At 46.7% G+C, this 13,229-nt stretch overlaps 1 protein-coding gene across 2 annotated transcripts in view; it reads left to right on the top strand.

Annotated features, from left to right (window-relative positions):
- Window positions 1-13,229, top strand: part of SLC6A17 (solute carrier family 6 member 17) — a 296,779-nt gene that overhangs the window by 128,066 nt on the left and 155,484 nt on the right. For both annotated transcript variants that reach the window (XM_063955024.1, XM_063955025.1), the window contains one exon: window positions 3,061-3,187. In XM_063955024.1, coding sequence (XP_063811094.1) covers window positions 3,061-3,187 — 127 coding nt within the window. The remainder of the gene's footprint in view (window positions 1-3,060; window positions 3,188-13,229) is intronic.

The raw sequence follows: 13,229 nt of genomic DNA, 5'->3' as shown, positions 1-13,229 counted from the left end.
CAGATGTCCATGCTCCCAAGTTGGTCCGGGCTCTCCACGCCAGATTTCCTCGCAAACCTGAGAGGTGTCCTGGGGCCACCCCTAAAGGGGGGGGGGGGGGTGCTGTCTCGATCCAGGTAATTCATCACCATTTCTTACCTTCCAAGTGTCTCCTGAGACTGGCCCAGCGCTCCAAGCCTGGATTCCACCTGCGCTGTCTGCTTGCAGCACGCTGTGTAACATGGCCTCATTCTCTCACATACTAAAGTTCAAACAGACTTTCCCTCCAGATTCAAACATGGGCGCAGCCATGTTTGGATTCATCACATGTTGCTTTACAGCCTATCAGCTGCACTCTAGACTCTGCCTGATTACCCAGCAGCTGCACTCTGACAGCTTCCAGCGGCATTCTGGTATCTTTCCTACTTCCATTGTCTGCAGCATCGCTCTCTATCCTCCATAGTGAATTCGTCACTGGCTTCCAGCTTCCAGCATTTCATCCACATCGCTTCCAGCTTCCAGCAGTGCTCTGTGTCACTATCAGTCTACAGCGGTGCTTCACATCATCTCCAGTTCCACTCTCCATCTCCAGCGGTATCCCTATATCGCTCTGCATATCTGACTACACAACATCGAACCACTGTCTCCATCGATGCTCACCATCGGACTCTAAACTTCAGCAGTGAGTTCTTTACACCTTTCGTTCACATCGGTTCCATCCGGTATTCTCTGCAGTGCTATCAAGTACCACCTCAACTTCTGTGCACCTGTATTTACCCCAGCCTCTGTGCATCATCTGCTGGGCAGTACCAGCTCGTTCCTTACCTCAGCGGTTAGCTGTGGCATACGGACTTTCCAGCTCCGGATTTGGCAAGGACTTTTAACATCTTGTTCTGCAAAGCCGCAGCACCTATTACCTCTGCGCTTCTAGGAACTGTACTGTATATATCTCTGCACATCTACGGTTGAAGTAATTTGCATAACCAAGGTGTCTTAACTGTGTGTTCAATAAACTGACTTTCATTTTTATAACTCTGTTGTCGTGGTCACGCCTTTGGGCAGTTGGTGCTAGAAGTCCTGTATGTCTAGGAACCCTATTCTACCTTCACAGTTCACCTACACGCCAGCCCCTACACCTGAGGCTTCCCCAGGTCAGCCTCAGCCCTCAGTTGTGACTCTGAGCTTGTTGCGGTTCTGTTCTCCAGGTCGTCTGGTTTCGTCCACATAATGATTTCAGATTTCTGCAGTTTAGCAGAGATGTCAGAAAGTTCAAAAAATTTCTGGAAATTTCACCAGCGGTGTGTTCCACATGTAAAACTCATTTAGCCAGCTGTTTGTATTGACTGTTGATGTCGAGGACAGCCTGTTGCAAAGCTGCAGCTTGTAGCTGTGCTTGTTCAATGAACATAGGCCGCAGTCTTCTTTATAGCCCTGACAATATCTTCATAAGACAGGGAATGAGGAGGGGGATGGGGGAGCAGAGTATTCCCTACAGCTGTAGTCCCAGTAGGTACATCAGAAGCGGTAGGAAGGGGAGCCTGACAGTCAGCCTGCGCACCCGCCGCCATAGCTCCAGGGTCTAGAGACTCTGCGGTGGATATCTTGGCTGAGGAGCCGCGTGCAGCCTCGGATTTAGTGCAGGAGACTTTGCCCTGCATACTTAGGGCTTGGAATCTCTCCATGCAGGAGAGCCGGGCAGCGGTACAGTTGATGTGGACTACAGGCCACTCAGTGGGTGCCGGTACGGGCAATAAGCAGGGTTTAGTGGCGGAAGGCACCAGAGCTACAGGAGGGAGCGACTACTCCATGCAGCACCAGAACCGTAAGTTGTGACATTGGTGATTATGTTTTTTACTAATGTAACACTTTTTAACATTCTAATCATTACCTTTCACCTATGCAACACTCTTAACACATGCTGCTGCTTCTTACTTATTTAACACTTTCACCTCTCACTAGTGTGAAGCCTAGGGGCAGTTGGTTTGTGCTGGCCAAACAAAAGAGGTGGTTGTTTAGCAATCTCAAAGGAGAAATTGCCGAAACCACATGGGGGTTTATTTACTATAACGGCAACTTTTCAAAGTTGTCGATTATCTGTGTTTTTACCCACAGAATTTGAAACAGAAATTCTGTTAAATACAAAACCAGGTTTTTTGGGGTGTTTTGCACAACTGCATCTGGACTCATTGGGCTCTGCTCACTCCTCTACTTTCTGTTCTTCACAGCCTGGTGTTCCAGATCATGTCCTACTAGAACCTACCATCCTGAGAAACCTCCCATGCTCAACTCTGATAATCCTGGCCAGTCTTGGTCTAGCACACCAGGCTGCGAGACTCTAGCCTTCTCCATTGGCCCCACCAGCTCTTAAAACATTCATGGTCTCAACATATATTCTGGCTTCACTAACTACAATGCAATGTATCTTTCTAAACTGATACAAATTAGACATTTTCTTGTAGTTGAAGTAAATAGTTTTAGATTCACTAATAAATAATAAAACCGTTTTAGAACATAATTTTAAATCAAAATCTGAGCTGTTGTTGGCCTGAGAATATGAAGTATTTATACCTATTTTTCTTTCTCTACAGCTGCTTTTTTTATTTTTATGAACCCTTTCAAAGTACAAATCTTTTTCATAGTCTTTAATGAAATACAAAGAACTTTAATATCTGAAGCTTCTGCAAAGGAATGCAGAGGTGGCTGAATGAGCCTTTATTTTAATCTTTTGTGTACACTGACAAAAATTCCCAGTCACGATGCTCCTTTTGAACAATTTACAAGACAATTTATTACATTATCTGAACTGAGGGCTCATGAAGTGACATTTGGTATGACAGGGACTATTCACATAACCCCCAACTGTACCTTTTTGGCAGGTACTGACCTTTTTTTTTTATAGTCTGTACCGATTTTTGGCTCTCCAAACTTCCATTGAAAGTATAGGAAAGGGATGTGGCCACGCCCCCTTTCCAGTGACCACGCCCCCTTTTCTAATTTGTACTGATTTTTATATGTAAAATGTTGGAGGGTATGTTTTCAGTGATGTTGGTATCTTTGTAATTCTTTCCACACTTTCCTTAGGTCTGCTTCTTTGTTGGGCTCTATTATAATGTTATCATTGGATGGAGCATATTCTACTTCTTTCAGTCTTTCCAGTATCCTCTGCCTTGGAATGAATGTCCATCTGTGAAAAATGGAACTGTTACTAGTAAGTCATTGCTGAAAATGATCATTCCATTATATATATTGTCATGAGAACCAATAGCAGATGCCGAATTCTGTTGCAGACAGATGGCAGTAAATGACACCAAAAGTCTAGAAAAATGTTTCAACTAGCCACAGGTAGTTTTAATAAGAATTTACTCACCGGTAATTCTATTTCTCGTAGTCCGTAGTGGATGCTGGGCACTCCGTAAGGACCATGGGAATAGACAGGCTCCGCAGGAGACTGGGCACACTAAAAGAAAGATTAGGTACTATCTGATGTGCACTGGCTCCTCCCTCTATGCCCCTCCTCCAGACCTCAGTTAAGGAAACTGTGCCCGGAAGAGCTGACATTACAAGGAAAGGATTTGGAATCCAGGGTAAGACTCATACCAGCCACACCAATCACACCGTACAACTCGTGATAACTATACCCAATTAACAGTATGAACAAAAAACTGAGCCTCATTTAAAAGATGGCTCATAACAATAACCCTTAAGTTAAGCAATAACTATATACATGTATTGCAGAGAGTCCGCACTTGGGACGGGCGCCCAGCATCCACTACGGACTACGAGAAATAGAATTACCGGTGAGTAAATTCTTATTTTCTCTGACGTCCTAGTGGATGCTGGGAACTCCGTAAGGACCATGGGGATTATACCAAAGCTCCCAAACGGGCAGGAGAGTGCGGATGACTCTGCAGCACCGAATGAGCAAACTCAAGGTCCTCCTCAGCCAGGGTATCAAACTTGTAGAATTTTGCAAATGTGTTTGAACCCAACCAAGTAGCAGCTCGGCAAAGCTGTAATGCCAAGACCCCTCGGGCAGCCGCCCAAGAAAGAGCCCACCTTCCTTGTGGAATGGGCATTTACTGATTTAGGATGCGGCAGTCCAGCCGCAAAATGTGCCAGCTGAATCGTGCCACAGATCCAGCGAGCAATAGTCTGCTTTTAAGCAGGAACACCCAGCTTGTTGGGTGCATGCAGGATAAATAGCGAGTCAGTTTTTCTGACTCTAGCCGTCCTGGAAACATAACTTTTCAGGGCCCGGACCATGTCCAGCAACTTGGAGTCCTCCAAGTCCCTAGTAGCCGCAGGCACCACCATAGGTTGGTTCAAATGAAACGATGATACCACCTTAGGAAGAAATTGGGGACGAGTCCTCAATTCTGCCCTTTCCATATGGAAGATCAGATATGGGCTCTTACATGACAAAGCCGCCAATTCTGACACACGCCTAGTCCAAGCTAAGGCCAAAAGCATGACCACTTTCCACGTGAGATATTTTAGCTCCACAGTCTTAAGTGGCTCAAACCAGTGGAATTTTAGGAATCCAACACAACGTTAAGATCCCAAGGTGCCACTGGTGGCACAAAAGGAGGCTGAATATGCAGCACCCCTGTAACAACGTCTGAACTTTAGGCAGTGAAGCCAGTTCTTTTAGGCCCATAGTCACTCCTGACTGTAGGAAGTGCAGGAATCGACCCCGCTGGAATTCCTCTGTAGGGCCTTCCCGGCCACACACCAAGCAACCTATTTTCGCCATATACAGTGAAAAAGTCTTGCTGTCACATCTTTCCTAGCCTTTATCAGCGTAGGAATAACTGCATCCGGAATGCCCTTTTCCGCAAGGATCCGGCGTTCAACCGCCATGCCGTCAAACGCAGCCGCGGTAAGTCTTGGAACAGACAGGGCCCCTGTTGCAACATGTCCTGTCTGAGAGGCAGAGGCCATGGGTCCTCTGAGAGCATTTCTTGCAGTTCCGGGTACCGAGTCCTTCTTGGCCAATCCGGAGCAAAGAATATTGTTCACACTCCTCCTTTTATTACAATTCTCAGCCCTTGGGTCTGAGAGGAAGAGGAGGGAATACATAGACCCACTGGAACACCCACGGTGTTACTAGTGCGACCACAGCTATCGCCTGAGAGTCCCTTGACCCAGCGTAAAATCTTTTTTATCTTTTTATTGGAGGTGGGACGCCATCTAGTCCACCTGAGGCAGTTCCCATCAATTTGCAAAACTGCGTGAAGACTTCCTGATGAAGTTACCACTTTCCCGGGTGGGGGTCGTGCCTGCTGAGGAAGTCTGCTTCCCAGTTGTCCACTCCCGGAATGAACACTGCTGACAGTGCGCTTACTTGATTCTCTGCCCAGCGAAGAATTCTGGTGGCTTCTACCCTCGCCACCCTGCTCCTTGTGCCGCCTTGGCAGTTTACATGAGCCCCTGCGGTCTGACTGGATCAGAACCGGCTGGTCGCGAAGCAGGAACTCCGCTTGACTTAGGGCGTTGTATATGGCCCTTAGTTCCAGGATATTGATGTGAAGGCAAGTCTGTTGGCTTGACCACAAACCTTGGAATTTTCTTCCCTGTGTAACTGCCCCCCACCCTCGGAGGCTTGCATCCGTGGTAACCAGGACCCAGTCCTGAATGCCGAATCTGCGGCCCTCGAGAAGGTGAGCACTCCGCAGCCACCACAGGAGAGACACCCTGACCCTGGGGGATAGGGTGATTAACCGATGCATCTGAAGAGGTGATCCGGACCACTTGTCCAGTAAGTTCCATTGTCCTTGCATGGAACCAGCCGAAGGGGATGGCCTCGTATGATGCCACCATCCTTCCCAGGACTCGAGTGCAGTGATGCACTGACACCTGTTTTGTTTTTCAATAGATTCCTGACCAGTGTCATGAGCTCCTGAGCTCTCTCTATCGGGAGATAAACCCTTTTCTGGTCTGTGTCTAGGATCATGCCTAGGCGAGGCAAATGAGCTGTAGGAACCAACTGCGACTTCGGAATATATAGAATCCAGTCGTGTTGCCGTTTCACTTCCAGAGAAAGTGATACGCTGTCCAGCAACTGCTCTCTTGATCTCGCTTTTATGAGGAGATCATCCAAGTATGTGATAATAGTGACACCTTGCTTCCGCAGGAGCACCATCATATCCGCCATTACCTTGTGAAATTGGTAATGACAATCCCGTACCGCAATTCTGAGGTACGCCTGATGAGGTGGATAAATGGGGACCTGAAGGTATACATCCCTTATGTCCCGATTCACGATAAAGTCTCCCCCTTTTCAGGCTTGCAATGACCGCTCTTAGCGATTCCAGCTTGAACTTGAACCTTTTCAGGTATATGTTCAGGGATTTTAATTCAATATGGGTCTAACCGAACCGTCTGGTTTCGGGATTACAACATGGTCGAATAATAACACCCTCTTGTTGAAGGAGGGGACCCTTGACCACCACCTGTTGAAGATACAATTTGCGAATTGCAGTTAACACTGGCTCCCTCTCTTGGGGGGAAGCCCGCCGGGTCATCGGTGAGGGGGCATCTTCTCACAGTCCAGCCTGTATCCCTGCGACACAATTTCTATTGCCCAGGGATCTAACAGGGAGTGAACCCACTTGTGGCTGAATTTACGAAGGCGTGTCCCCACCGGGCCTAGCTCCGCCTGTGGAGCCCCAGCGACATGCGGTGGATTTTTGTAGAGGCCGGGGAGGACTTCTGTTCGTGGGAACTAGCTGTGTTGTACAGCTTCTTTCCTCTGCCCCCGGCTCTGACAAGAAAGGACGCACCTCAGACTTTCTTGTTTCTTTATTCGAAAAGCTGCATTTAATAATGTCGTGCTTTCCTAGGCTGTGCAGGAATATAGGGCAACTAGCAGAATTACCAACTATAGCTGTGGAGACCAGGCCCGAGAACCTTTCTCCACACAATCCTCATCCTTCCATATGCCTCTTAAGTCGGCATCATCTGTCCAATGTATATTCTACAGGACACGTCAAGCAGAAATCGACATAGCTTTGACTCTAGGACCCAGTATACTCATGTCCCTTTGGGCATGCTTTATAATTATATATCTATCACTTAAGACAGCATCTTAATATATTTATATGCATACTAGGGTCTCAATCTCTGCAGATAAGGTACCTGTCCACGGTGTCACAGCGCTATAAACCCATGCCGACACAATCGCCGGTCTGGGCAGTATACTAGAATGTGCACACTATCTGCAGGATCCCTGAGAATAGCTAGTGCAAACAGGACACCCAAGGGGAAGATTCTCAACACATCCTGGCCCTAGTAGGAAAAGGATACAGCCTGAGAACTCTCTTGTGGGAAGCTGCCATCTCTTGTCTGGAGATTCCCGCTCTTTTTCCTCATGAGAGGAGGGAAATTTACCTCAGCATTCTTCCCCTTAACATGTGTACTCTCGTGTCAGGGACAGATGAGTCATCAGTGATATGCAAATCCTCTTTTATTCCAATAATCATATATTGAATATATTTTAGCCCTCTTGGCTGTAACTTTGCATTATCATAGTCGACAGTGGAGTTAAACTCGGTGTCGATTTGTTATTTTGGATAGTGAGCATAGAGAGACTCTGAAGGTCTCTATGACATAGGGACAGACCAGGGTAGATTTCCTTTCTGTTCCCTAACCTTTTGTGCAATAATTTTACCTCAGCACTTACACATATCCAAACAGGTGTCGGCGCTGTCGACGGAGACACCCTCCCACACACATATCCGCTCTATCGCCTCCTTAGAGGAGCCTTTTACCTCAGACATGTCGACACACGCGTACCGACACACCACACACACAGGGGATGCTCTATTCGAAGACAGTTCCCCCACCAGGCCCTTTGGAGAGACAGAGAGAGAGCATGCCAGCACACACCCCAGTGCTATATAACCCAGGGATTACACTACAACTCAGTGTTTACCCAGTAGCTGCTGTATATACAAATTTTGCGCCTAAATTTATGTGCCCCCCCCCCCCCCCTCTCTTTTCACCCTTTGTGTACCAGGATACTGCAGGGGAGAGCCTGGGGAGCTTCCTTCCATCTGAGCTGTGAAGAGAAAATGGCGCCGGTGTGCTGAGGAAGAAGGCCCGGCCCCCTCAGCGACGGGCTTCTGTCCTTTTATGTACTTTAATGGCGGGGGTTTTTACACATATACAGTACTAGACTGTATTATGTGTGTTTTTATTGCCAAAAGGTAATCTAATTGCAGCCCAGGGCGCCCCCTCCCCCCCCCCCCCCAGCGCCCTGCACCCACCAGTGACCGGAGCGTGTGGTGTGCTGTGAGAGCAATGGCGCACAGCTGCAGTGCTGTGCGCTACCTTATTGAAGACCGGAGTCTTCAGCCGCCGATTTTCTCCTGGAATCTTCCGTCTTCTGGCTCTGCAAGGGGGACGGCGGCGCGGCTCCGGGAACGGACGATCGAGGTCGGGCCCTGTGTTCGATCCCTCTGGAGCTAATGGTGTCCAGTAGCCTTAGAAGCACAAGCTAGCTGCAAGCAGGTAGGTTTGCTTCTCTCCCCTCAGTACCTCGTAGCAGTGAGTCTGTTGCCAGCAGATCTCACTGAAAATAAAAAACCTAACAAATACTTTCTTTTTTAGTGAGCTCAGGAGAGCCCACTAGGTGCATCCAGCTCTGGCCGGGCACAGATTCTAACTGAGGTCTGGAGGAGGGGCATAGAGGGAGGAGCCAGTGCACACCAGATAGTACCTAATCTTTCTTTTAGTGTGCCCAGTCTCCTGCGGAGCCCGTCTATTCCCATGGTCCTTACGGAGTTCCCAGCATCCACTAGGACGTCAGAGAAATTATGCTTGCCATACACTAGTACAGAGGTTCTCAAACTCGGTCCTCGGGGGCACACACAGTGCATGTTTTGCAGGTAACCCAGCAGGTGCACAGGTGTATTAATTACTCACTGACACATTTTAAAAGGTCCACAGGTAGAGCTAATTATTTCACTTGCGATTCTGTGAGGAGACCTGCAAAACATGCACTGTGTGTGCCCCCGAGGACCGAGTTTGAGAACCTCTGCACTAGTACGACCAGCATCCGATCCGATTCCTGTCATGATTTCCCTTTATTACTCCTGGGAGCTCTGGACATACGATTTTGTTTTTTTTGGACACACGATGTGCATCTATCGAGCGATCATATACCGCACAAAAAATACGTGATCACCTTGAAAAAAATGCCACTCAAAATTATGCTGATTGAATGTTCCATTGAACGATGCATCGTATATATCAGAGGTTCTCAAACTTGGTCCTCGTGGGCCCACACAGTGCATGTTTTGCAGGTAACCCAGCAGGTGCACAGGTGTATTAATTACTCACTGACACATTTTAAAAGGTCCACAGGTGGAGCTAATTATTTCACTTGTGATTCTGTGAGGAGACCTGCAAAACATGCACTGTGTGGGCCCACGAGGATCAAGTTTGAGAACCTCTGGTATATATGCACAAAACATGGGGCCTAATTCAGACCTGATCGCAGCAGCAAAATCTTTCTCTAATGGGCAAAACCCTGTGCACTGCACATGGGGCAGATATAGCATCAGACCCTCCAACATGACCCGCCCCACTAGGTACAAAATGCTCTGTTTCTGGACTTCCCTCTTAATTTATGATTTCCATCACCTGTGTTGAACTAGTTCAATGATAAGAAAGCTGTTTCTTCACAGGTGATGGCAATAATAAATGAAGAGGGAAGTCCAGAAACAGAGCATTTTGTACCTAGTGGGGCGGGTCATGTTGGAGGGTATGTAACATGTACAGACAGAGGTAGATTTGGGTGGGTTATTTTGTTTTCTATGCAGGGTAAATACTGGCTACTTTATTTTTACACTGCAATTTAGATTTCAGTTTGAACACACCCCACCCAAATCTAAAGGTGGCCATCCACTACTCAGACTTGTCTGAACTGCAGATAGCATCAGATTTCTCTTGAACTCTCCCGGGAGCGTCCCGGGAATTGGATCAGACCCTGGCTTTAATTTTCATTACATTCACTTCAGATATATCTGATGCAATATATCATGTGCCAGATCGCATCAGATATATCTGATGCACACATGCTACATGTGATTGATCTGATGCTGCTGCTGCCGCTGTTCCCCCTCTTGGTGGGTGGGAGTGGTCAAAGAGATGCCAGTCAAGTGACGCTTCAGATGAATCTGATCAGATACATATGAAGTAAAAAAAAACACTCCGCTGTGCACCTGTTTTCTTCAGATTCAGATAAATAGTTGGGGCAGCTTCAGAGATCTGTAGTTCAGACATATCTGACACGGGAGTGAGCATTGGATCTGAAGAGCCATCCAATGTGACACTTTTCTTCAGATATGACGGTCAGATGCATCGAAATCTGAAGAAAACTGCCCAAATCTGACTAGTGGATGGGGGCCTTAACTCTCTTTGCACATGTTATATTTGCCCCACCTGCACTTCACATGGTTTTGCCCATTAGAGAAAAAAATTTGCTGCTGTGATCAGGTCTGACTTAGGCCCATAGTACGATGTGCATACGATTACAATGGATAATATGGCCTACATGTATGATTAGAGGATGCAACATTTGACCTGCGGGAACACGCATTAGATGGTACCGTACCCAAACATGCACGAATTGCACATGATGCATCGAACGACGTGTCGAAATCATACATTCGTACGCGATATCGTCCTAGTGTATGGCCAGCTTTAGACAGGGAAGTAATAGCACAACAACAAAATAAGGGGCATATGCATTAAAGCATGGAGAGAGATAACGTACCAAACAGTCAGCTCCTGTCAGTTTACAGGTTGTGTATGAAAAATGACAGGAGCTGATTGGTTGTTACTTTATCTCCCCCCCTCTCTACTTTATCTCTCTCCAAGCTTTGATACATATACCCCTAAAGGGTCCATTTACTGAGCCTTGGATGGAGATAAAGTGGATGGAGATAAAGTACCAGCCAATCAGCTCCTGTCATTTTTCAAACCCAGCCTTTGACATGGTAATTAGGAGCTGATTTGCTGGTACTTTATCTCCATCCACTTTATCTCCATTTAAGGCTTAGTAAATAGACCCCTAAGGGGTCTATTTACTAAGCCTTGGATGGAGATAAATTGCATGGAGATAAATTACCAGTCAGTGAGCTCACAACTGTCATTTTTTAAACATAGCCTGTGACAAGTCAGTTAGGAGCTGATTGGCTGGTACTTTATCTCTGTCCAAGGCTTAGTAAATAGACCCCTAAGTCTCTCTTGCTCTCTCTCATGGCATACATACAGAAGGCTCTTCATGTAGACCTCGCAGCTTCTAATCAACCTGCTGTTTTGCTGCAAGACCAGAATATGTAGGTACAGTAACTTGGCATGCACATATACTGGTTAGCATATACTGAATTGGGGATTGATTTACTAAAGCTTCAAATACTAAAGCTTCTAAAAATAAAAAAGTGATTGTGTTGCCCATAGCAATCAGTCAGATCAGGAACATATCTAGAGAGGAGGAGGGTCCTAAATCAGACCCCGTCGCTAATGTGCGAAAATCTCTATGAAGTGATTTTTGCACATATGTGCATGCGTGTGCGCTGGTACGTGCATGTGCAAGATCTTAAACTGAGTTCTCTTCAGAATGCAGTTTAAGACTTGGAGACATGCGGGAATGGCGCGTCGAAGCTGCGTTTTGTGGGCGTCGACGCTCCATTTAAGGGACACAGTCCGGACAATGGAGGCATGTCCGGACCATTGCTGGGGCGGGTCGAGGCGGCTGCGTGACATCATACGCAGACGCTGCGACCCAAAACATGACGGGGTAGCCATCTGCCTTCTCAGCTAGGCTACTCAAAACATGTGAACGCATGGTCGCAGTGTGATGCTTTCGCATGTCTGCGGGAGGGGAGGGGGGGGTGTCAGGACCCGGCATGAGGGGCAGACTTGCCCTTTGCTGGGCATCCCCCACATGTCAGAAAGTTTGATCGTATTTGTGCATTCTTTCACACATCTACGATCAGGTCTGAATTACCCCGGGGCCCATGTGCAGGCTCTGTCTGGGTCCCTTCCCCTCGGCAGCTCTGTACCTCTGGGCACTATGGTCCCTAGGGAACCCTAGCGCTGTCCCAAAGCCTACAACGCATGTGCAGATTTCCGGGAAAATAGCGCGGCTGCCATTTTCCTAGTCATTTTCCTACTGTGCATGTGCAAAACACTGTGAAAATGCTGCTGCACCATTTTCCAAGTGATTTCTGCTGCTGTTAAAAATAATGGATGCAGGGTGTGTGGTGTTGGCCCCCCTGGATCCCGGGGGCCCGTGTGCACCACACACACTGCACCCATTATAAATACGCAGGTGAATCAGATTTTGTCTATCATTTTCTAGGATGCAATATAGAAATGATAGCTAGCATTGGATTGGTTGCTATGGGCAATACCACCACTTTTCATTTTAGAAGCTTTAGTAAATCTACCTCTTGTACTTCTGATATGGAAATGCAGCACCCAATGATTTGAAAGTCCTCTAATCTTCCCAAAAGGAGTGCCAATGTTTCATTTTTGTTAAACTGTCTTCAGGGATAAAAACACAAAACAGTCATTAACATTAAAAAGAGTAACAGCTAGAAGCATATACAGAAGCCTAAAAAATGGCACCACCAGAGTTCTTGTGGGGATGAAGAAGATCCATCACAAGTATCCATGGCAACACGGTAACCTAGAGAAACCAGTAACTCACCACAGTGAAGACTCTGTGACCAATAAGAAGCTAGTAAAAAAAAAAATAGTGACAGCATGCTTAGTGATGACCTTTTTATAAGGAAAACATATATGTCAGGTACTCACAGTTGGTTTAAGAACTGTCTGTTGCTTGTTGCCCCATAGAAGTACTCACAGTGTCAATCTATAAATCAGAATCAGGACCACACTATCTCACTTATAAATATAGATGGAGAGTGTCCAGGAAAAAAATTGGTATATGGATATCATAATTTTTTTAGGTTTGATTTGGTTCTTTGAGTGACAAGTGCTAGCAACTGACCTGCTTAAACATATACTTTTTTTTAAAGAAATCATTTGTATTGCAAAGCTTCATATAAACCAGGGGTAGCCAGACTTTTGGAGTCGGCGATCTACTTTGAAAGCTGAAAAGCTTTTGTGATCTACCTAGGCGCGCCCAAAAAAGGGGGCGTGGTATAACAAAAAGTGGGCGTGGTATAACAAAAAAAGGGACGTAGCCTTGCTGCACAGAGTGTGATGACTGTCTC

This window comes from Pseudophryne corroboree, chromosome 2 (assembly GCF_028390025.1).
Source record: "Pseudophryne corroboree isolate aPseCor3 chromosome 2, aPseCor3.hap2, whole genome shotgun sequence".
In the NCBI taxonomy this organism is placed as follows: domain Eukaryota; kingdom Metazoa; phylum Chordata; class Amphibia; order Anura; family Myobatrachidae; genus Pseudophryne; species Pseudophryne corroboree.
This window is presented reverse-complemented; position numbering and strand designations above follow the sequence as displayed.